This window comes from Chroicocephalus ridibundus, chromosome 20 (genome assembly GCF_963924245.1).
Source record: "Chroicocephalus ridibundus chromosome 20, bChrRid1.1, whole genome shotgun sequence".
Taxonomy (NCBI): domain Eukaryota; kingdom Metazoa; phylum Chordata; class Aves; order Charadriiformes; family Laridae; genus Chroicocephalus; species Chroicocephalus ridibundus.
In genome coordinates this window covers 4,525,403-4,548,415 of record NC_086303.1, presented here as the reverse complement: position 1 = coordinate 4,548,415, position 23,013 = coordinate 4,525,403, and the positions used below count along the sequence as shown (strand labels likewise).

The window sequence follows — 23,013 nt, the reverse complement described above, 5'->3', positions numbered from 1 at the left end:
TGGCATTGCCCCCAGCAGCCTCGTGCCCCCAGCTCCGGGCAGCCGGGAGGGTTTGGAGGGAGACGAGCCCCTCCGTGGTGGGTGCTGAGCTGCGGGTGGGTGGCGCGGTGCCTGTGATCCGGCAGGCAAAGGCTAATTACAGCCCAGACGAGGCGGGTTCAAAGGGCTGAGCCGGCGCAGGTGGGGTGGGCCAGGGCGAGCCCGGCGTGGGCTCGGTGTGGGCGCTTGCCCAGCCTCCTCTCCTGCACCGCCATCTCTGCCCCTCGCTGCCGTCACGGGAGGTGAATCCTGCAGGGATTCGCTTCCAGCCGGCTAAAACCCTTGGGTGATTTGGCAATGAGGGGGGGGTGCAGGGTGCAGGACGAGGCCGGGATGCGTGGGGCAGCAAGGCATCGCTGCCTGTCCCCAGCGGTGCCGGAGAACGCAGCTCACGCAGCTTTAGCATCCCCGACCCGCCGCGAGCACGGCCGGGGGCAGCTCCGCTCCCTCGCCAGGCTCCTGCTCTCCCTGTTCACCCCCATCCTGGAATCGCCATCACTTGTCCCTTGTCCCCGTGTCCCCCAGCACAGCCATCCTGGGTCCCATGGCCAGGACCCGCACGCTGAGGCTCTGCAGCCTTGGCGGGGGGGTTCAGCTCTGCCCCACCTTGCAGGGGGATGCTCGGGGGCAGGAGGTCCCCCAAAGTCCTGGCCCCCTGCCATCTGCCTGATGCACCGAAAGGAATTTTCTAGCCTTTATTCTTCTAGGAGAATTTGAAAATGCGATGGCACCCTCGGGGCCCAGAAGGCGCAAGCGAATGAGGAGATATAAATGATACAAATCGGCCGGTTTCGCCCGCGCCTGATGATTTTAAAGCCAATTGCGCGGTGCCAGCCTGCCACCTCTGGGGTGCTGAGGGCTGGGGGGGGGGACACCCCGGGCTGGGACAGGGTGGGCTGGTGTTCCCCGGCTCCTCCGTCGTGCCGATCTTCCCACAGCGCGTTCGCCGTATTTGCCGTGCGAGCGCGGGATATTTTTATTTCAAAAAAAACAAAAAACAAAAAAAAAAAAAAGCATGTTTTGTGAATGTGCAAATGCAGTGACCTTTCGCGGGGGCCGCCCGGAGCTCGGGCTCTGGCTGCCGGCTGCTCTCCCGCTCGTCAGGGAGATGAGGGTTTTCGAGGGCGACGTGCAAACTCCGGGGCCTCTGGGCTCCAACGCTCAGTTGCCATCACGGTGATGAGTTCCCGGAGGGGAGGAAAGAGCTTGTTTCCCGTCTCTCCCCGTGCGCCCGGAGATGCCAGGCCCTTCACCAGCCATCAGCGCTGCTGCTTCGCATCCTGTCCCCGTCCTCCCGGCGTCTCCTCCCTGCTAGCTGCAATCTGTTATTGGCGTGACCTTGTCGTCCCGTCCCCCCCCCTACAACTTGCCGTTGCAGGAGGCTCTGGGGGCAAAACATCCCCTTCCCTGTCCCCGAGGGTCCCTGGCAAGGAGCAGCCCGGGATGGACCGGGGTGATGGGTACCGGTGGGGAGGGTCCGGCTCCTGCCTGTGACCACTGGCCCCGCACAGTTCTGGCAAGTTGTCCCCTTCCCTGGCGTCCTTGGGCACGGCGATAGGGCTGGTGGCCTCTCCGGGCTGCGGACAGGTCTGCGCTAGCCCTCCACAGATAAGGGCTGTGGCGGCGGGGAGCCAACAGGAATGTTATTTATGCGGTTAAAGTTCACCTGCCGTTAGGAGCCGTCCTGGGCACACGCTCACGGGGGGTTTGGGGTGGCCAAGAGCAGGGCTGCCCTGTCCCTGGGGTGGCAGGGTGGCCCCTGGTCCAGGTGCCACCATAGCCCTGGCCCTGCTGGGAGGGGGCTCTCGGGGCTGCTCCGGCTCCCATAAGGATGCTCGTGGGCAGCGGGGGGGGCATGGACCCCCACTCCCAGCCCAGTGGGACCGGGGTGCAGTGGCAGCATCCCGCTGCTGGCTTGAAGCCAGCGGGATGGGGCCGGTGGGATGGGGATGCTCCTTGCCGAGGCAGCGCTGCTGTCGGTGCTTTTGGGGTGCAGGGGTTGTCGCGCCGGAGGGGTGTTCCGATGCCTCTGGAGTGGCTGCGGGATGGTGGGGAGAGGCAGGGGGGCGGCTGGGAGCAGGATGCCCAGCCATCCCCAAAGGGGGAAACTGAGGCACAGAGCTGGCACAATTGGCATTTAAAATGGGATGCCCAGCTACAACTGGGGAAACTGAGGCACAGAGATGACACAATGGGGATTTAAGCCAAGGCCCTCTCTCGGGACAGGTGCCTCCCTCTGACGTGTCCTGTCTCCACTCCGGAGAGCTCCGGAGGTTTCGTGGGGTGAGGGTGCGTGTGTGTGTGCGCCGGTGCACGCGTGCACCATCTGGCACCCAACAGCCCCATTTCCTGATCGGGGTTTGGGTGTTACCATCATATAATTAGTCTGTAATTGCTCTGTAATGAGGTAGCAATCCTGCGGCGGGGCTGCACTTAAAAGGGCTTCCCCCGCCCTGGGACGCTCCCCGCAGCCCCCCGGCGTCGCACCCTGAGCCCCATCCTCCTCCGCAGGCTGCCGGGGGGGTGCCTGCCGTGGGGTCAACGCTGGTCCCACTCCTCCCGGGAGCGGGATGGATGGAGAGATGTGGCGCGGGATGTCCTGAAAGAGGGGGTCTCCTCTGCGCTTGCCCCCCTGCCCCCTCCCGCTCTGCTCCTCCCAGCGGGTGGCACTGGGGGCGCTGGGAGGTGGCGTGTCCCCGCGGTGCCCGCGCCAGGCTGGCAGGCTGCCCCGCTGCCTATCAGCGCTGCCTTTCACTCCCTCCTGGCACCCGCCCCGCCGCCTCCAGGGCCCTTTGGGGATTTCCTCTGCCTCGCCCCCGCTTGTCCCCAGTGGCACGGCCACCCCGCTGGCACGGCCACCCCGCTGGCGGGGTCCGGCTTGCCCGACCTGTCGCCACCGTGCCCTGCTCCCGCATTCCCCCAGGGGAAGAGCCACCCCAGGCTGGCCCCGCGTCCCCCTCCCCAGTGCTGCCGGGTGGGTGCCCCGCTCCTCTCCCTTCCTCCCACCCCATAGGGCTGTTTCCATCCGATCCCATTTAAACCCCCCCGCACCCCACAGCCGGAACGGAGAGTGCCGGGTATTTATAGCCTGGCACGGATGCTGGGAGGCAAACAGGCGTGGAGGGGGGGGGGGGGGGTTGGTTTTGGTCTTTTTATTTTTTCTCAGTCCTCCTATTTTAAAGGCCAGGCTGGCTCTGCCGGAGGTGGGGATGCCCACGCGTTGGCAAATCCTGCTTGTAGGTCCTGGGAATGGGACCGAGCGTGGCAACCCACTCCGTCCTCCCCCTCCTCGCTGTGCCCAGGCACCGCAGGCACCGAGTTTGGGTGGGAGGGAGAAGGGGCTGGGTACGGACAGGCACCAGGGGGGAGCCCCTCCTTTGGGGTGGCCCCAAAAGCCCCTCTCCCGTCATCTGCGGTGGGTTTGCGTCCTCCAATTCTGGGATGTGGCATCGCCCTGTGAGGGATGCTCAGCCCCGGTTCTGGGCAGTGCAGGCAGGGGTGATGCGTTGAGAGGAGGAGGAGGAGGAGGAGGAGAAGTGGTCCGAGGAAGGCTGAGGTGTGTGTGCCGACCCCGGGTGAAGCCCACGTGCCCTGCTCTCGCGTCCTGTGGGTTTGTTTTCCTCGGCAGCATCTCTTCTTTAAGTTTGGCTGAGCAGCAATAATTAGCGATTCCAGTTTTTAGCGCGAGCCTGATGCCATCGGGTTGTGTGCGCCCCTCCCCTCCCCGTCACCCCCCCGCCGCCTTTGCTGCCAGGTTTCCCCGGACAAATTATTTGATTCGGTCTGTGGGTTTTGTTTCTTTTTCTTCCCCGCATCCCCCCCACCCCCCCTCTCCTGTCCCCTGAATCGGGTGGACTGTCCGATTTGGAAACAACAAGCAACTCGTGTGTGTGAAGGTGATGCATCTTTTAAAGCTCATCAAAGTGAAGAGGTTGCACCCATGCCGTGGGGGGAGGCTGCTGGGGGGGGTGTTTGGGGGGTGCAGCACCCCTCAGCCTTGGGGCTCTGTGCCGGAGGAAGGGCTCGTGATAGCAGCGAGGCTGCCGGGGGGGGGGGGGCCTTATCTTATCCCTCCTGCGCTGGGCTTATCACCAGACATGCTTGTGCTGCAGATAAGCAGGACCTTGGGTTCAGGCGGGGGTTGGCGGGTCGGGGGGGGGAAGCAATGCTCCGTGTCCCGGCGCAGGGATGCACCGTGGGGGCCAAGTCCCCCGACTTGGGGTGGGGGGCACCGCTGTGGGGTCCCCCCGTGGCTCGGCTCCCCACCACCTCGGTGTGTCGGGGCAGGGAGCACAAAGCCGCCCCCTCCCCCTGGCGGGTGGAGGATGCGCGTTTCGTCACATGGATGGTGCCAAAACCAGCTGGGAACCGCGTGTCGGGTTCGACCCCATCCCATCTTCTCTTTAAGGAAAAGAAAGTGCAAAACGCCCAGTTTTAGGCCAAGATGACGACGGTGGGCTCATCTAGCTGCTTAAGTAGAAGTGGCGTATTCAAAGTACCCGAGGAGGGGCCCCCGGCTTCTCTCCCCCACCCCCAAAATCTCCGACTGTGCCGGCAGGAGCCCCAGACCTTGCTGGTGGTCTCTGCTCCCTTCCCAGTGGGTTTAGGGTTTGCTGGAAGAAGGCAAGACGTGCTGCTGGGCCACGTCGGTGTGTGCTGGAGGAGCCGGAGAAGGGAGATGTTCGTGCAGAAGTGCTGCCCGGTGCCAGGGCTGCTTGTGGGGCACGGTGGGTGCTGTCCCGGTGGGGCAGGAGGACCCGCCGTGGGGCCAAAGTCCCGTGGGGTGGCCCTGGGGAGGAAATCCCTGCCCGAGGCCACCTCATCCCCCTCGCGCCCTGTCAATCCAGGCTCTCCAAAGGCAAATTTGCTCTTCCAAATTACCTTTGCAAGGTGCTGGGGGTCAGGGTGCTGGTTGAGGCGGACCCACCGTGCCGGTGCCTGTGCCGGGAAGGATCCTCATGGTGGCGTTTCGGTGGGGGGGGTCCGGTGGCAGCCCCCGGGGGCATGATGAGTGGCAGAGGGTGCCTGGGGAACCGCGGGCAGCCGGGCTGGGCTTCGGCGCGTCTCCCGCTCTTCTTCCCTGGGATCAGGCGGGGCGAGGAGCTCCGGAGGCAGGTGGCTGGGGCGATGCCGCCTGCTCGTAAACAGGCTGTTATTGTTTGTGCGCACCCGGCAGCGCCCCGGGGCCGCTTGTGCAACCGGGGCGGGGAGCTGGCTCAGAGCACCGTGGGGCTCATTGCACCCCAGATGGGGACGCCTTGGCCCGGATCCAGCTCCAGGAGCGCCGGGAAATCCCGGGCCGCGCTCATGCGGAGCCGGCAGCCCCCAAACACGAGCTGCCCCTTCTCGGCACCGAGCTCCCCAGCATGGGGATGCCATGTCCTGCCGTGCGATGGAGAGGTCCTTGTGGATGTGCCCTTCTCCATGCCATGGAGTGGCTTCACCCCCAGCTGGCAAAGCAGTTTTGGGACTCCCCTTTCCCGCAGGCACTGTCCAGGACTGTCCCCACGTCCCCGAGCAGGGCACACGGCACAGCCCCGCTCGCCCCATGGGCTGGAGCTGGGGTGAAGCAAGCAGCCCGGCCTCGCTGGTGGTATGTGGCCGCCCCGGTTCTGGGCTGTAGATGAGCCTGGAGAACTGGGGAAAACAGGGCAGGGTTTTGTCTTCTTGAGTGTTTCCTCCCGCTGGAGGAAGCGCGGCCGTGGTGGCGCTGGCACAAGGAAGTCCCGCGGTGGCATGGCGCGGCCACGCTCTGGCTATCAGCCACCGTGGCCTTGGCAAGCAGAGGGGGTCAGGGACAGGGACAGTCTGGGTCATGCATGTGGCATCACTGCCCGTTACCGGTGGGCGAGGGGGACCGAAATTTTCTATGACCGCAGGCGCCCCGTCAGCTAATCCAGCGTGGTGCTGAGTCCCTCTGACCTGTTTTATCAGGTTAAAAAATGTACTGTTTGCTTTTCCCACATGGCTTTTTTTTAGCGCCCAGGCAGGTGATGGCCAGTGCCCGCCGGTGGGTTCCTGTCCCTTTCCCAAAGCACGGAGCCCGCTCCCGCTGCCCGGAGGCAGAGCTGTCTGGGAAATGAAAATACCCACATCAACCAGCGGCGGGCTTTGCTTTGAGCCGGCCCCAGTGCGTTTGGCAGCAGGACTGGTGGCGGGGGGCTTGGGCGGCGCGGCCGTCCCCGGCGGAGGGCTGGCGGGTGCCTGGCGTGGCCGGGAGCGACGGGAGTGGCGTGCGAGCCGGCGCGCACGGGGAGGTGTGTGTGTGTGCGAGCGAGCGAGCGAGCGCCTGTTTATATAGGAAGGAGCCAACCTACAGTTTCAGATTTCAGACCTCGCTTATCAGCCGGGCCGCGCTCGGACGTGGCAGCTCTCGGAGGCGGCTGAACGCTTCTCCCCCTTCCCCACCAGCTCCCCGCCGGGGCACCGAGCCCACCGCCCACCCCGCGGCCGGCACCGTGGCCCCGGCAGCGCCCGGAGAACAGGTAGGCTGAGCCGACAGTGGGTGCTCTGTCCTCGCCGCCTGGCCCATGGTTGGGGGTAAGGAGGGGAGCAGGGGGATGGAGGAAGAGCCCCCAGGGCTGGAGCAAAGGGGATGCAGGTGCTGGAGGGGTTTGCGCAGCGCTGGGGGCAGCCAGAGAGCCGGGCTTTGCTGGAGGACGGCCACAGAGCCACTCATGGGGCCAGCGCTCGCGGGGAGAGGGGCTTGGGGACACCGCCCTGGATGTCAGCGTTTGCACCGTGCCCATGGACGGGCAGCACGTCCCACCGGGCATGGCATGGCACGGCACGCGGGAAAGCCCGGCTGCGCTCTGCCAGGGGTTAAACTCCTTTGCAAGGAGCTAAATGGAAGGTGTGGCAGCACGATAAGGCTGGCAGAGCTGGGAGTGGGGCAGAGGCACCCAAGCGCCCTATTACACAGCTCCACGCTTCCAGCCGGGATGCGGGGCGGGATCCTCCTGCCCACCCGGCGGCTCCTGGCCGGGAGCAGTTGTGCCCCTGCCCTGTGCCATGGGGCTGGCTCTGAAGCCTGGGGGAGCTGCCGTCCCTGCCCTGTGCTGAGCTGGCTGGGGAATAACGCTGAGATCTCCTGGAAGCACTGCTTAAAATCACCTCATGTCCTGGGGGAGAGACCCGGCTGCGTCCCTTGCTTTGTTCCGTTTCATGAAAGGCTTTTTTAAAGCAACCCTCTGCTGTACCTGCCGTGCCTCCCGGTGTTTTCCCAGAGCCTGCAAAAGCCCCTTCCTCCCGACACCCTCCAGCCCAGCCGCTGCCATCTCACAGGGCAGCCGGGAGGGATGGTGACACCCTGCAAGTGCCGGAGGATGCTCCGGCGCCGGGCACCGGTGGGTGCCGCAGCCCCTGGTTGGCAGCCGGCAGCAGCGTGTGGCTGTTGTGGGTCTTCCGCAGCACGGAATGGCTGTGGTTTCCATTCAGATGCTCCCGGCCATCCATGGGGGTGCCCGGGAGACGGGAGGGATCCCCCCGCTGCTCTCCATCGCTGGCAGGGTGGTGGGTTTGTAGCTGAGCCTGATCCTGGCACCATCCTGCTCCGTCCTCCCCTATTGCTCTAGGGGTGGCTCCGGTCTGGAGCAAAGCGTTCCCTCCTCCCGGCAGCATGTCCTTCACTCCATCCCAGCGCCGCAGGGCCACTAATTAATTTTGTGACAAGGAGGGACCTTTAGCAGCTTCTGGCGATGCCCGGCGTAGCTGGGACATCACCTCTGCGGTCCCTGCGCAGTGACTGCTCCATCCTGCTGGGGCAGGGGGACGTATGGGGAGGGAGAACGCATCGGGGCAAGTCAAGTCAAGTGGCTTTTTTCCACTTACTGCTTTCCTAAGGAGTTGAGGGTTGTGATCACTTTCTCTTGTCCATTCCCTCAATTCCCAGTGACTTCTGGGCCAGATGGGGCTGGGGGCACTGGTCTCCATGCGTGCGGAGCATCTTCCCCTGGCCCAACCCCGCAGGGAAGCAGGAGCCACCCCGCCGGAGGCACCCAGCGAAGGCATCTCCCACCTCTCCGGCGCCCGACTGCTCTTCTTGTGCATCGGCCCATCTCTGCCCTCTGGAAACTCGGCACAAGCCTCGGGCTCTTCCCGGCACCGAGAAAACCAGTTCCTTGGGGAGGGCAGCCACTGTGCTTGCTCCCCTCGACTAACCCTGGTGCAACTCCCCGGCCCCGGCTGCCTGCGAGCATCCTCGGGGGGATGCTGCGGGCTGGTGTGTCGGCGAAGGGTTTATCCGGGATGCGCCGGCGGTGGCAAAGGCGTCGCCAGCCCGGCTCAGCGACTCCCGTCCCGCCGGCTTCCCTCCCCGGGCACGGCGGAGGACGCGGGGCTGGGACCGGAGGCCGCATCTCCCTGCCAGGACGGAGGGAGGGCTGGGGCGGCGTTTATTTACGTGATGCTGGGGGAGAAGGGGGGAACTGGCAACAGATCTCGCTTGCAAATGGGATTTCTGGGAAGTGGAAGGCTGGCTCGCGTTCAGCCTGGAACTGTCCTGATTTCCAATTGGAAACATCCCACGGTGACTAAACTTCATTCAGGGGAAGAGCTCGTTCTGCGGAGCCGGCGCCGCGCCACTGAACTGGCCTGCGGCGTTTGCACCCTTGCGGAGGTGGCTGCGGGGAGGGGGACGAGGAACAAGGCGAGGGCTGTTTGGTGGCACAGAGACGTGGCCTGTCCCCGCGCTGGCTTTGCACCACCCTGGGAGACTCTGAGGGTCCGGTCTGATGGGTGCGGAGGGTTTTCTGCTTTTCCCCCAGCAAATTCCTTGCTTTTCCCTCTCCAGCTGCCCCCCAGGGCTGCTCTCAGCTTTTTGCATTAATTAGGACGCGGTCGGGAAGGTGGGAACCATCCGTGATTCATCGGGAAGCTGTGCCTGACTGCCCCGGCCATGGCCCTGCCACACCAGGGTGTGGTGGGCTGGAGACAGCAATAAAACCGTGGCCGTCCCATCCGAGGGCAAGCAGAGGAATCGCTGCGCCCGTCCTGGCGCTGGTGCCAATGGCTGGGCTCAGCGTTTAATGGCCGGTGGAGGAGGCTAATGGCTTGATACGGCAAGCACCTGCAGATAGCCGGGCTCTCGGTGGGTGTTGATAGGAACCGGACGGCATCCAGCCTCACCTGCCTGCCCGAGGCTGTGCCCCAGGACGGCTGTGCTGGAGACAGGAGATCCCTGGGGAGCAGTGCCCACGTCCTGGGGCAGAGCCGCTCCGAGCTCGGCAGCGGCACCTGGTGCCTTGGTCAGCTGCAGTTTATGGGACTGGTGGGATTTGGTGCAGAGAGCCCCAAAAGAGGTTTATCTCTGCCTCCGCAGACCCGTTCTGGCTGTGTCAGCCTGGCACAGGGCTCGGGGGGATCAGCTGTGGTTCCCCTGCACCCGGATGGCATCTCTGCCGGAGGTGGAGACCAGCTCGGCAAAGGCAGCGGATCCCAAGCCTGTGCCTGGGGTCTGGAGGGGCCTGTCGTCTTTGGTTTGGTCTGTTTGCTTAAGAACAAACCTCCCGCTTTGGGGGACCTTTGGTTCCCACTGTGTTTGTACATGGAGGCCGGTGGTGCGGCCGCGTTCCCCAGGCGGCTCTGGGGCTGGGGGCTGTCGGTGCCGGGGCCAGGAGGAATCGGAGGCAGCACCGTGCTGCAGGTGCCGGGCTCAGCTCCTGCCCACGGCGGGTACCCACCACGGTGGCTCTTCCCAGGCACTCGGGAGTGCTTTCGGCTGCTCCGCACATTGCACCCACAGCGGGATCGTGGGCTGCTCCCCGGGGCCGTGGGACACGCTGCAGGCGGCTGCGGGGTCGGGGAGCCTCGCCGGTGCTCGCCCCGCGTCCTTGGGAGCTGTTTTGGTGCAACACACACTTGCACAACCGAGACGCGTGCGCTGTTGCGTCACAGCTCGGTTACAAGCTGTTCCGAGGCCGGCGAAGGTACAGGATCAGATCTAAAAATGGAGAGTTTCCCCATACACCGCCATCACACCCCTGCCGACGTAGAGGGAAGGGTGGCATTGCACGAAGAAGGCAACTGGGACGGCGGTCGCGCTGCTGGGGAGGATGACAGGCTGCCCGCGATGACAACCATGGCACGGCAGCACTGAGATGCTCCTGCCCTGGGGTAAATCCCCACGGGCACACGTGGCCACGCTGGGCCATCGTGGCCATCAGACCACGACGAAGCCCAAGGATGCAGGAGCCTCTTTGCAGAGACCCGAGCGTGCTTCTGGCCTCCACCCAGCCTCGCCGCTCCGGCAGGTGTGGGGCTCCGCGCCGGCACGGCTCGGCACAGCCGGCTATGCCAGGAATGTGCCGAATGCGTCGGGGCTTGACTGCGGGAGGTCGGGGCGCAGAGCAGCCGATGAGTCACTTGGAGGGCTGGCAGCGGCGCGGCAAAGCTCGTGAGCTGGGGCAGAGCCAGAGCTGCCGCAAACCCCCCTAACCCACAGCCTCCCCGAACCCAAACGCCCGTGGGAAGCGTGCCGGCAGCGCTCTGCCACGGCCCCGCGGTGACAGCGGGGCCACGCAGGCTGGCAGCGTCGGTGTTAGCGGTGTAACGGGCCGTGTCGTGCCCCCTGCGCCCCGGGGTGCTGCGTTTACGACTTTATTTTTCATCCGTATGAGCGCACCCGATTGCTAAAGCACTCAAGTGAGAGGAGCCCATGGGAAATCCGACAGCGGAAAATCGGTAATTTAGACAAAAACAATCAAAAGCCTCTGCAGGGATCGGCACAACCTGCCGCAGCTGATTGAACCCGGCCTGGGGCTCACCCCACTCCCTGTCCCGGGCTGGGGGGAGGTTCGGAGGTAAGTGGGAATAGCAGCGCCCACCTCTGCGGACCCCCAAGAGCTGTGCCAGGAGCACCAGGGCATCCCTGAGCCCTGCGCCCTCCGAGTGCTCCCAGCTCGGCTCCGTGTCCCGCGTGGGTGCGGGGAATGGGAAATTCAAAAGCCGTGCCCGTATGCAGAGGGGCCACGCACATCGCGGGCACAGGGAGCCGAGCCCAGCCCTGCCGCCGCCGGCTCTTATCAGCCGCTGCGTCTGAGCGTATTTACAGCTCGCTCCCGTCTGTGGTTTTTTTAGCCATTTGATGGTCTTATATCATGATTAAAACCATCCCCACAGCAGCCCTCCGCTTTCCAGCCTGCGCGGGGTGGTGCCGTGCAGATGTTTGTCCAAGGCTATTTATGAGCGCTCGCAGTCCGCACGCCCCCGGGGCCGCGGCTGGGGCTGGAGAAGCCGAAATTCGCTGCGGGTCGGTGTGCGGAAGCCGGAGCCGGGTTGCGGTGCCGGAGGGGTCTCGTGGGCTGTGAGTACCTCCAGACCCACGGGAGCCCGTGGGAGCTGGGACGGGGACAGGGACAGGGACGGAGCCCCCTCTGTGCCCCTCTGCATTGGCACGGAGACGTGGGGGCTGCCCCGGGCTGGCCAAGGGGGACGTGTCCCGGCTCTGGGGCCGGGTGCGGGATGCTCCGGGGGCAGCAGGGGCTGGTGATACCGGATGGGCTTGGGATCGGGGGTTTGCTCCCCAGGTGCTGTCATGCCCCAGGGCTGCGCATGGGCAGAGCAAGGCTCTACCAGCTCCTGGCGATGGCACGGCCGGAGGTTAATCATTCAACCCCTTCGCACGTTGGGTAACACAGCCAGTGGTGGCGGGGGGGGGCAGTGATGGGGACATCTGTCCATCCGCTTCCCAGACCTCAGACATAGGAACGGCCCTTGTGCTCCTCCTCCAGCTCCGGGTGCGGGTGCCCCCTCTCCGTGGGGATGCTCGTGGCGGTGAGCCGGAAAGCCCCGTGGGTACCGCAGCGTGCGGGAGACCCTGGCATCAGGGTGCTGGCAGCACCGTGTGCCGGCAGCATCGGGAGCTGAGCCGGCCCCCGGCACGGCCGAGGGAGCCAAGAGCCAGGGCTGGGTTGTAAACACGCTGCGATAAAGTTACAGCCATCGATGTTCCTTGGAAAAGCTGTGTGAAGGGAGAGCTCCGGGACCCCTCAGCTGAGAGATCCCATCCTGCCCTGGCGCCCGCAGCAAGGAGGGGATGGACGTGCCTCTGTGGGCAGCCGGGGGGGAGCAGCCCCGCTCCTTGGGGGGCAGAGGGCTGTGGGGCTCAGCACCCAGGGATGGCCACTGCCGGCTGCCCCCAAGGATGGGGGAGATTGGGGCTTCCCCATGGCTGAGCTCCTTATGTCTCGGCTGGATGCAGAGGCAGGATACGGCCCTCGGGGCTGCACGGGGACATGCGGGGCAGCTCCCGGCGCCCGCGCTGCCGACGGAGCGGTTTGAGGAGCATAGACATGATGCTGTGGGAACAGCCATGGGTCTATGGCGGGTTGCGGAGCCCCTTGGAAACCCTTTTGCATCCCCGGCGGGTTGGGCTGCAGTGGCCTGCCGCACCGCCGTGCCGTTAAAGGGGCTTTAACGGCAAAGGATGCTTTCCCGTGCCGGTCCCGCCACGGCACGGTGCCGAGGGGGTTAAGGCGGCCGGCAGCTGCGGTGGCTGTTAATGATTGATACCAATGACGGTCTCCATGGGCTTGGAAGGAAACCATCTACCCTGGCTGCGGGAGAGCCACCGGCTTGGCAAGCAGTGTCGGACGGAGAGGGACGCGCGGTGGCACCGGTGAGTGCGTGCGTGTGTACGTGCGTGCAGCGTCGGCACGGAGCCCGGCCATGGCACACGTGGGCCATTGTCTGCGCCCATCACTGTGCCGGCCGCCCTCGGGTCCCCGGCTGCTCTCAGACAAGAGCAGCCGGGGACCCGAGGGCGGCTGTCACGGTGACGGGCGCCGATGGCGGCGGGGGGGGTGCCCCACAGAGCCCGTGCGCTGGGGTGATTATCGTGGGCGATGGGTTAAGCAGGTGCTGAGGATTTGTCCCAGCAGGATTTCCCCAGCCCCGCTGTCGTAATCCCTGCTCCTGACCCGACCTGGCCGGGGAGGGGTCGGGGATGGGTTTGTTTCGATGCCTCGTCGCGGCGATTGTTTCGGACAGGCATTTCTGCCCGCTGGACACGGTTTCTTAAGGAGCTTAGCGAAAGGTTTAAACCCTCCAGGTCTGGGTCCGGCTTGTGACTTGGAGGCCGCATCGGTGGGTCACCGTTGGCAGAGGTGTCACAGCTGCCCAGGCACCTCTGTCCCCCCCAGCTAGGTTTTGGTGGCAGTGCCAAGCCAGGAGCCATGACCCTGGCCCCCTGCGCCCCCCGTGCCGGGCCGAGGGAGGCGGAAGGTCCCCGGCCCCACAGTGGTTCCAGATTTGTGGGAGGCTGCAGAGCGCGGGGGGAGAGGCTGAAGGATGGCACCCTGATCCGTTAAACACTCTGGATGTCTCGTGTCCACTCGCCCGTGCCGGTGCCCCGTGCCTCTCGGTGTCTGCCATGGTCCAGCTCGGCGTGCTGGCAGCATCCCGCCCTGCCTCCTCGCCTCCGAGCTCCACAGTGTGTGTTTCTGTTTGTCCATGGCTGATTTCATCCCCACTGGTCCCTTGGGGGTTTGTTCCCAGCTCCTGGGCCACCCCACAACTGGGGAAGGATGCTTGGCCGGTGATGCCGCAGGAGAGCTGATGGCTGCCGTGGGGGCACAGTGGCTCGGGGAGCCTGTAATCCCGTGCACATGGGGTTTGGGTTTTGTCCCCAAGAAGGGACGATGGAGTGACATGGTTAAAGCAGGGCCATGCACTCAGCCATTGCAGGGCATGGACCGTGACCTTCTCTGACCCAGGTCCTCACCCACCCTGTCACACCGCTGTGACACTCCCAAGCTGTCACCCCAAAAATATGGGATGCTGCTGCGCCTGCCCTGAACCCTCCGTCTCCTGCAGCAGCGCGTTTTGGCTGGGCCACCCCCGTGGGCCATGCCTGGGATGGAGCCGGGGTTGCCAGGGAGATAAAACACAAACTCCCGGTGCTTTTTGTGCTTTTTCCCGACCCCAGCTGGAGCGGGAGAAGGAGACTCGCCCTCCCCGCCGCCGGCGATGCTGGCTGCCAGCAGCCGCTTTGTTCTCTGGAAATCCCCTGACTTCCCCCTGCTCCCGGCCATCCCGGTGCCGAGGGCGGTGGGGGCTTCTCCTGCTCTCCATCCCCACAGACCACGACCAGCCGTGGCCAGCCGGGATGTCCCTGCTTGGGGCCACCAGCCCCTGTGCCAGCCCGGCGGCGTGGCGACGGTGACGTTGCAGGCGGGTTGTGGGTGCGCGGCGAAAAGCCAAGCCGCCATCTGCCCTTGCCGAGGACTTTGCCCCGGTGCAGCAGCCCTGCTGCTTCCCAGCCCCATCCAGCTCAGGCTTTTCTGCCGTCCCTCCCTCCCGCCAGGGCTCCCGAGGGGACTCTCGGGGCTGATGGCCAGCGTGTCCTCGCAGGAGCGGGTGGTAAAGCCTGGCCTGGCCGCGGTGCTCGCTGCCTGCAGCCTCTCACGCCAAAACCCTCCCGCGGCGCGTGGGGCAAAGCTCTCCGGCCAGAGGCTGCTTTGCTCCGGGGAGGCTCTCGGCGATGGGTGCTGAGCCCGGGTGCTCCCCGCCTGGCACCGCGGTGGCGGGTGACGTGTGCGGTTTGTCACAGGGGTGAGGTGGCAGAGGGGATGGGTGCTCGGACCCGCACCCTCCCTCCTGGGGCTGCTTCCCAGCAGCAGCCAGCACAGGCGAGGGCAGGAGGCAAAATTAACCTTTGCCTTTGCCCCCCACCCCCAGCCCCATCCCAGAAGCGGTGGCACTGGAAGGGGACCGCTGGGCTGTGCCGGCACCGAGCTGGGCGCAGGAGGAGGCTGTGCCTGCGCTGGAGTCGGGATGCCTTAGCACGGGGGGGGGCGAGGGGGGGGCTGCGCTGCCTCCTGGCCCCCAGCCCTGATGGACGCGGTGCCGGAAACGCTTGCTCAGCTGGATGGCGGGGCCGGGATTAGGACGGGGATGAGGTTATGGAGGAGAAGCGGCTGCCGGTCCCTGCCGTGCTGGGAGCAGCGGGAGCCGGGCAGCCGGCAGCACCGCGGGGACGGGCCGGAGGGAAACCTCAGCCTGCGGCTCCGCACCGAGGGCTGGTTTTCAAGTGCCCACAAGCCGCCTTCTTCCCAAAGGCTGATCTTGCCGCAAATCCGGCAGGCGCTGGGATTTCCAGGGCTGCTGGTCGGCTCTGACGAGCCCGTGGCGGTGCCTGGCCGGGCACGGGGAGGGGGTGGGGGGTTTCTTGCACCTCTCCATCCCGCCTTTGCCTCTCTCTCCTCTTCCCCTGCAACCTTTTCAACTTTCGCTGCCCTCTCCCAGGGCTGGCACGTAACTCTTCCAAGTCCAGGGCAATTTGGAAATGCTGAGCAGCGTTTTCCCACCGGGTTGCGGCCCGGGCTTTTGGCGGGGGCCGGAGCTGGCAGAGGATGCCCTATGGCCGGCTCAGCCCTGCCGAGGGCGTGGGGAGCGTGCAGGGATAGCTTTTATTTTTTCCTGCTTGAGTCATCCAACGGGGGCTGAAGTAGCTGCAGCGATGGAGCAGCCCAGGGCCTCGCTCGGCAGAGAGCCGGAGCTGGGGACGGCCCCGCACGGAGACGCTGGAGCAGCCGAGCTGCTGGCGCTCGTTCCCCTGGCTCTAGCGACTCCGCCAGACCTGCTCGTGCTGCGCCTGCAGAATTTAATTTAATTTATTTTTTATTTCATTTTTATTTTTTTTCCCCCTATTGCATCTCAAGCACGTGCTGCGCCAGCCCCGCGGGGCAGAGACGAGTCCCCTGCACCCCCACCCTGAGTGGGACGGCCCCCGGGGGGGCGCAGGGTCCGGTTTATTAGTGCATTATAATGGGTTTGCTCCTGCCCCTTGCGAGACAGGACTCGGCAGTTTGCTCATCCCAGGGTGGATTTTCTCTGCCAGCCCCGGCGCGGGGGCCGTGGGGGTCAGGGTGACCCCGCATCCCTTCCCGTGGGTGCTGAGCGCTGCAGTTAACCGGGAGAGAAGGGTTTTCACGGGCTCTGGTCGGAGGAGAGGGAATGTGGCTCAGGAGGAGGGGGAGAGGTGAAGAAAGGGCTAGAAAAACAGAGGAAGGAAGCCAATGCGCAGGGCGTGTTTGGCCAGTGGCCACGCAAGCCCCTTGCTCGGGAGCTGCCTGGATGCTCGCCCCAAGAACACGGGTAAAACCTCCAGACGAAGGGTTTTCATTATCGCTTGGGAGGGGGGTTGCAGGCAGCTTTGGCCGCTTGCCTCCCCTTCCTCTTCCTCCTCCTCCTCCTCCTCCTCCTCCTCCTCCTGCTGCCGCTGTCCCGGGGTGGCAGAGCCCAGCAGCCGCCATGGCAGCCCCTCCATCCCAACCGAGCCCCCCGAGGGTCAGGGCGATGGGGGCGGCGAGGCGCCTGCCGGAGCTGAAAAATTTGGGTTGGGACGTGGGAGGACAAGGCGGTTGGATGCCGCGGCCAGGGCAGGGCCGGTGGGGCCGGGGTGGTGGGGGCTCCCTGTAGCCCCCCCTGCCTGGCCATTCTGCCCTGGATTTAGGGCTTGGCAGGCTCGGGTGCCTGGGCGTCGAGCCTGTGCCCCCCCCTCCTCCCGCCGCCGCCATATAACAGCCAGCAGCCCCGATGCCCTGGGGAGGGCCGCGGCGCGGGAATGGTTCCCATTAGCTGACGTCTGCCGCACGCCGGGGGGTTTTGGGGGCTGCATCCAGCCAGACGAGCTGGGCTCACTGTCTGCTGTTGGAGGGGACCCCACTGTGCACCCCACAGCAGCCCTCAGAAGGCTTTTTCCATCCCTTCTAGTGCATCCCACCCCACATCCGAAAAGGAGAGGGTAAGGAGGGGTCCCGATGCAGCCGGACTGGAATCCTGTCCGGCAGAGCACGGCTAGCATCACCCACTGATGCTTTGCCCCACGGCGAGCGGTGCTGGGGGCTCGCAGCTCCCCACACCCACTCCCTTCGGCGCCCTGGGTACACCAAGCCCTGGCGTGGGCTGGTGCCGGGAAATCTCTCCCTCCTGTCACCATTTCACCTGCTTCTTCCCAGCTGGGGCGGCGTTAACTCTCTCACACCCTCAGCTGCAGCCGGAGCGGCTATAAAGCATCCCACCCTCCTGCCTGCTGTGGCTCTGGCATGGCTGGTAGCACCCTGCTTGTGTCCTGGGGTGATGTGGGGGGTGGCACCCACCTTTCTGTGGGGGTCCTTGGGTTTTGCCACGCTTTGTGGTTTGCAAAAGCTGGAAATCTGTGACCTTCATGGGTTGTGGAAGGGCAGGGGGGGAGCCAGGAGGGTTTTCCTCCTGCTCTCAACAAACTTCAGCTTTGGGGAAGAAAAGCAGCATTGAGGGAAAGTCATTCTTCAGTTATTGCTTTTATTCCCTTCTTTTGCTCCTTACCTTTATGAAAAAGCAAGAGGAGGTTCAGAGGGCTTTTTCTTTGATGTTTACCCCGAGGAAAAGCACCGGCTCTTCTCCCCCCGCGGTTCTCCTGGGAGGTCGGGGGGAGCCCCCTGCCCCCGAGCTGCTCTTGGGAGCTCTGAAGCGTGTCCGCTCCGTGGGCCGCGGAGGATGCCGCGTTCCTGCCCACCCCCGGGATACTAATGACTGTGAAATAGCCCAGCTGGTCCAGGGAGAAGGGCGCCAGCTCTGTGCTGGCAAAGCCGTGGTTGAACTCGGGTGCAAGGCTCCCTGAGCCCTGGAAACCCCCCGGTGCTACTGAACTGGGGTGATGGGGGGGTGACACCCCCATATTGGGAGGGATGATGCTTCCAGCGCAGCCACGGGCAGACTCTGTGGCTCCTACCTGCAGCATTGGGCACATCCAGGAGCCGCCTTTCCTGCTCCTGCCACACCATCCCCTGGGGCTGCTGTCCCCAAAAGGGGCCACAGCTTCAGTCGGTGGCTCCCCTGCCTCCGTGGCCACCGTGCCACTGGGTGAGCATCGGCTTTGGAGGGCTGGCACGCACCCGCGGGCCGTTGGGGGACCTTGACCCCGGCTGCTTCGCTGCGGAGGGCGGCGGGGATTGAGGAGCGGGTGAGTCGCTGCCGCGGGGACATGGGGACAGCCAGCACTGGTGGGTTTGCCAGCGGTGTGGGCTGTGGTGGGCAGGTTTCTCCGTGCACGCGTGTCTCACCCCGTGGCTGGTAGCCGGCAGTGTGGCCAGAGGAGAGCAGCAGTGGCATCATTCAGCTCCTCCGTGCCCAGGGTGCCCTAAAGGGATGGATTTAGGTGTCTGGAAGGGGTGATGCTGCTGCGTTGGCACGTCCTCTGCCCATGCTGGGGGGTTGTGGTTGCTGTCCCTGGCTCTCCTCCCCACCCTCCTGGCAGGGACCAGCCGAGGAGAAGCGGGAGCATCCCTGAGCCGGGCGCTGGTGCCGACCCAGCTCGCCCCAGGCTCAGCGACTGGCATAGCTGTAACGTCAGGGCACTGGGGTTTTGGGAGGAGCAGCTGAATGATGCAATGGCCGGGAGAGGTGGCGTCCCGAGGTGGTCCCGGGGTGCCGGCGGAGCGGGGACGCAGCGTGATGGAGGCCAGCTGGCTTTCTGTGCTCCGCTTCCTTCTTTGGAAGGTTTCTTTGAAATGTCAGCGCTGCCTTCCCTCCCTCCCGAGGCATTATCATAACAGTCCGGCTGTGTTTGCGTTCGCTTTCCAAAGTGCCGTGCCCAGCAACCCCCAAATCCTGCTCCCAGGGCTCCCCACTCTTAACCTGATGGGGTGCAAAAGGCTCCCCGGATTTTTGGGGGTGCTGCAGTCCCGGTGCTGGATGCCCTGTCCCCCCTCCTGCAGCTGCTGGGTTGTTCGGTGGTCGCTGCTTGTCCCCATCCCACTCCCCGGGATTCTCTCCTGGTGTGACCTGGGGAAGGGATGACGGTGCCGGGGACGGGGCGGGGGGGGTGGGGGGGAGCGGGGACGGTTTGGGGACAAAAGCAGGGGGAAGGGATGCAGCCAGTGAATCCAGGGCAGCGGCAGAGCTCATCTCGGCGCGGCTGCCTCCCTCTCCGCGACACCCCCCCGCTTCCCGGCCAGCAGCCCCCCCCTACTTGCACGGCTGCCTCGCCGGGGTGGGGGGCCCGGCAGCCCCCCCATCCTTCCCCTCTCGCCCTTCGCCTGCCGCTCCCCGACACCGCACCTGGGCTGGGGGAGGCGGCGTGTGCGGCGCTGCCCTTCGCCTCTCCTCTGCGCGGGGACGCGAGCGGGAGCTGTTTGTCCCCGTCGTCGCCTGGCTGCCGCACACCGGGGCTCGCCAACCCCGGCTGCACCGGAGCCCACGGGGAGCTCCGCCACCACCGCCACCGGCGACGCCAATGCCACCGGCGCAGGGTTCGGGGGACTGGGACATCTGGAAGAGGACAGCGAGACCCTTCTCCTGCCACCGGCATCCCCCTGCCCGCGCGCCCCACTGTCCCCATGGCACGTGCCACCACCTCGTAGCGTGGCGGCACGGGGCTGGCCGTGCCCACCGCTGCCATGGTGGGAGCCGGGAGCCGGCGTTGAGCTGGGAGGGCCCCCGGCATCATGCTGAAGTTTCGGGCGGACCGGAGGGTGAGGTAGGACGCCGGCGGGGGGCCGTGGGCAGGCGGTGGCGGGGGACCCTTAGCCCGGGCAGTGGCTGCTGCATTGCAGTGCCTGGGAGGCGATGTGAACTCGGGAGTTTCTGGAGCGGGGTCAGCCGAGGGAGCCGCTGCTGGGGGTGGTTAAGGAGGTTTTGTGGCTGTTCTCGGGGTCTTGCCACATTTGGGGATGGGGACAGAATTTTTTTTCTTGGGGGGGAGGCACCGGGGTGGGTGCCAGGAGGAGCCATGGGGGTTGCAAAGCAGGGTGGGTGTGGGGGCTTGGTGGTGGGGTCGGCGGGGAGAGTCCAGCCTGCGGGAAGAGAAACCTGCTGCGGTGCTGGGGGGGACGGGGATGTCCCCAGCTGGGGTTCGGGCACGCTGGTGGGTCAGGGCAGCCCCCGCTTTCCAGGGCTTGGGTGGTCAGGGTGCTGCTCGCTCGGAGTTTGCACCCTCCTTGTGTGTCAGCATCACGGCGGGGGGCCTGGGCACCTGCTGGGGACCCCCTCCAAAGTCACCTGCTGGGGGCAAACGGTCCGGGCGCAGCTCCAGCCCCGGGTGACAGAATCCCCCTTTGCTGCTGTCAGAGTGTGGGCCGGGCAGGCTGTTCCCTGCGGATAACTCCTATCGGTCGTGGCCCAGAAAAGGCCGGTGCTGGGGGGTTTTGGGGAGCGAGTGCTCCCCACTCCTCATTACGGGGTGCGCACCCATTGCCCAGGTTTTTAAGGTGACCCTACGCGAGGGGGGGGCGCTGGCGGAGGATGGCAGATCTGTGGCAGGGTGCAGGGTGGGACCTGCAAGGGGGAGCAGCTCTCAGCGAGGCTTTTTTGGGCAGAAAGCAGTTAATATCTTCAGAGCCTGGCTGGAGCCCAGGTTGGGGGTGAAGCGTGCGTGGATGGGATGGTCTTGGCAGCGGCATTTTCTTGCTCAAACTTCCCCTGTTCTGCTGACACGCAGAAGTTCGGCAGCGTGCCGGGCTGGTGGCACCGTTGGCTTCGCCTGTGGTTGGGGGCACCCGTGTCCGGCGGCTTTGGGAAGGAGGGGTGTCATGGGGGATGATGTCCAATGCAAACTTCCCGGGATGGAGCCTTGTGGTTGCACCTCGTCCTTTCCTCCTGAGGCAGCGCCAGCGGCGATGGCCCCCGGGAAGCAGCGTGCGAGCAGGTTCCCCAGCCGGAGCAGCGAGGTGCCGGGGTGCCCGGCAATACCAGCTCTGCGGGATGGGGCAGGGACATGGCAAACGCTGCCAGCCCTGCCTCGCTCCTCCCGGCGCTGCCAGGGAGCCCTGCACCGCCCGTGGCGGCCGCCTTTGCCAAAACATCACCAGGGCTGGGGCCAATCTGGGTCTGATCCAGCTGCAACGGCTTGTGCTGGTGGGTCCTGGGCTGGCGGCCGGGGTCTGCGTGGGGCACAGCCCCACGTCGCCAGGTGGCCCTGCTCTTAGCCTGACTCGAGGTGCTTTGGGAAATGGCTCTGAAAGCAGCGAGCCGAAGGGGAGGAGATGACGCTGGGGATGTCGCTGCAGCCACAGCCCAGGATGGGCCATTGCTGCTGCAGGGACTTCTTCTGAGTGGGGCTTGTGGTAACGTCTGGGATGTGTCCAGCAGAAGTGACGAGGGCTCGGCCACCAGACACCTCGTTTCTGCTCCCAGCAAGGCAAACGCTTTCTGGGAAACACCGATGAAATGCGCTGAGCAGATCTGCAGCGCGGGGTTAGTGGGGGTGTGTGTGGGGGGGGTGATGCTCGGGGCAGGGCACAGGGAGCCAGCGCCGGTGCAGGTGTGGGACAACGGAACACCGGGCTGGGGGCAGCGAATGTGGTAAAGGCAAAGGGTTTCTGGGGGGGTGACGGGGACGGGAGATGCTAACCACCACCCTGCCGCTGTCTCTCGCAGCCACAATGAAAGGCGGAACACATTCCTGCACCCAGTGACGGGACAGGTCCCCGAGGACAACTCAAGACTTGACTTGCAAAAGTAGGTTGGCTCCCGACTCCTCTGGTTTTGGGGCCCGGGAGTGGGTTGTGATGGGGGACCAATGTGAGCTGGAGTGTGGGGGGCCGGTGCCCGGGGTGGGGATGCCCGGGGACAGCATCTGCGGGGTGGAAAACGCAGCTCTGCTGACTCAGCTCTCCTCCTGTGCCGCAGACCAACCTTGGACATGTCAAGCAAAACGGGTGGCAAGCGACCGGCGACCATCACCAGCGAGCCCTCCAACCACGCCATGGTGTCGGAGGTGCCCCTGGAGCGCCCTGGAGGCCGGGTGGGTGCCCGGAGCCAGGCGTCACGGCAGGCAGCAGCGGAGACAGGATGCCGGGGACCCCCCCGGGGACTGAGCGGCTCCTCTCCCCCTCTGCAGGCTTCGCGCTCCTCCCGCAAGGGCATCGCCTTCGGGAAGCGCTCCAATTCCATGAAGAGGAACCCCAACGCCGCCGTCACCAAAAGCGGCTGGCTCTACAAGCAGGTACCCGAGTCCCTGCCATGCCGGGTGCCCCCCCTGGGACTGTGCCATCCCCTTCCCGGCCGCCTGCGGCAGCCCCCCCCTCCCCGGGTGGGTGCTGCTCTCATGGCCCCTCTCTCGCAGGCCAGCTCGGGGGTGAAGCAGTGGAACAAGCGCTGGTTCGTGCTGGTGGATCGCTGCCTCTTCTACTACAAAGGTACGGCAGCCAGTACCTGCGCTGGGTGCCCCCCCCACGGCTCGTGGCCCCCCAGCAGGACCCAGTGGCCACCAGCCGGCCACCTGCAAGCAAACCCCGGGCTGTTAGCAGGCTCGGAGCAGGTTTTGCCAGCGTGGGTAAAAGGGCCCAGAGGTGACAGCCCAGCAGGGAGGGGCGGCCATGCACAGCACCCCTTTGTGTGGGCGTTTGCCATGCCGGGGACTCCAGGACTAATGCAGGCGCCTTCCCTCCCCGGCGGCTCGCTGGGCTCAGCCCTGGCAGCCCCGCCGGGGCGGGCATGAATAATTGAGCAGGCTGTTGTTTGAGCCGCGCAGAGCTGCCGGGGAGCAACAGGCTGGCAGCGGTTTCCCACAGGTGGGAAATGCAGGAGCGATGGGACCGTGTCCCCACGGCACCTCAGGGGTCTTTGCTGGGGGGCAGCCGGGGCTCCCGGCCCCTCCCTGCGTGTAACCCCTGCATTTGCCCACCAGACGAGAAGGAGGAGAGCATCCTGGGCAGCATCCCCCTCCTCAGCTTCCGCGTGGCGGCCGTGCAGCCCTCCGACAACATCAGCAGGAAGCACACGTTCAAGGTCAGTGCGTGGCCAGGACGGAGCAGCGGGGCAGCGCTGGGGCAGCGGTGATGCTCGCAGGGTCCCCGTTGCTCCCTCTTCTTGCTTTCTTGGTGACGGGGCGTGGAGCAAGCTGGGGAGAGGGGGGACCACAGTCACCCCCCGGGGATACGCTGTGCTATGCAGATGCGCTGGGGAAACTGAGGCACGCACGGGGCAAAGCAGCATCTCCAATGTCATCTCCCCCCCCCACCAGACTTGAGCTGCTCCTGGGCTCTGCCCCGT

At 65.6% G+C, this 23,013-nt stretch overlaps 1 protein-coding gene across 6 annotated transcripts in view; it reads left to right on the top strand.

Moving 5' to 3' along the window:
* Window positions 1-23,013, top strand: part of PLEKHA6 (pleckstrin homology domain containing A6) — a 47,249-nt gene that overhangs the window by 5,557 nt on the left and 18,679 nt on the right. Inside the window, exons 1-6 of one of the 6 annotated variants that reach the window (XM_063356369.1) lie at window positions 11,184-11,341; window positions 21,397-21,477; window positions 21,649-21,763; window positions 21,860-21,964; window positions 22,085-22,157; window positions 22,649-22,749. In XM_063356369.1, the coding sequence (XP_063212439.1) occupies window positions 11,220-11,341; window positions 21,397-21,477; window positions 21,649-21,763; window positions 21,860-21,964; window positions 22,085-22,157; window positions 22,649-22,749 (597 nt within the window). In that variant the 5' untranslated portion in view covers window positions 11,184-11,219. Of the gene's footprint in view, window positions 1-11,179; window positions 11,342-12,592; window positions 12,656-21,396; window positions 21,478-21,648; window positions 21,965-22,084; window positions 22,158-22,648; window positions 22,750-23,013 lie in introns of those variants that run through there. The other 5 variants (XM_063356371.1, XM_063356368.1, XM_063356370.1 and 2 more) reach the window with 5 other exon arrangements.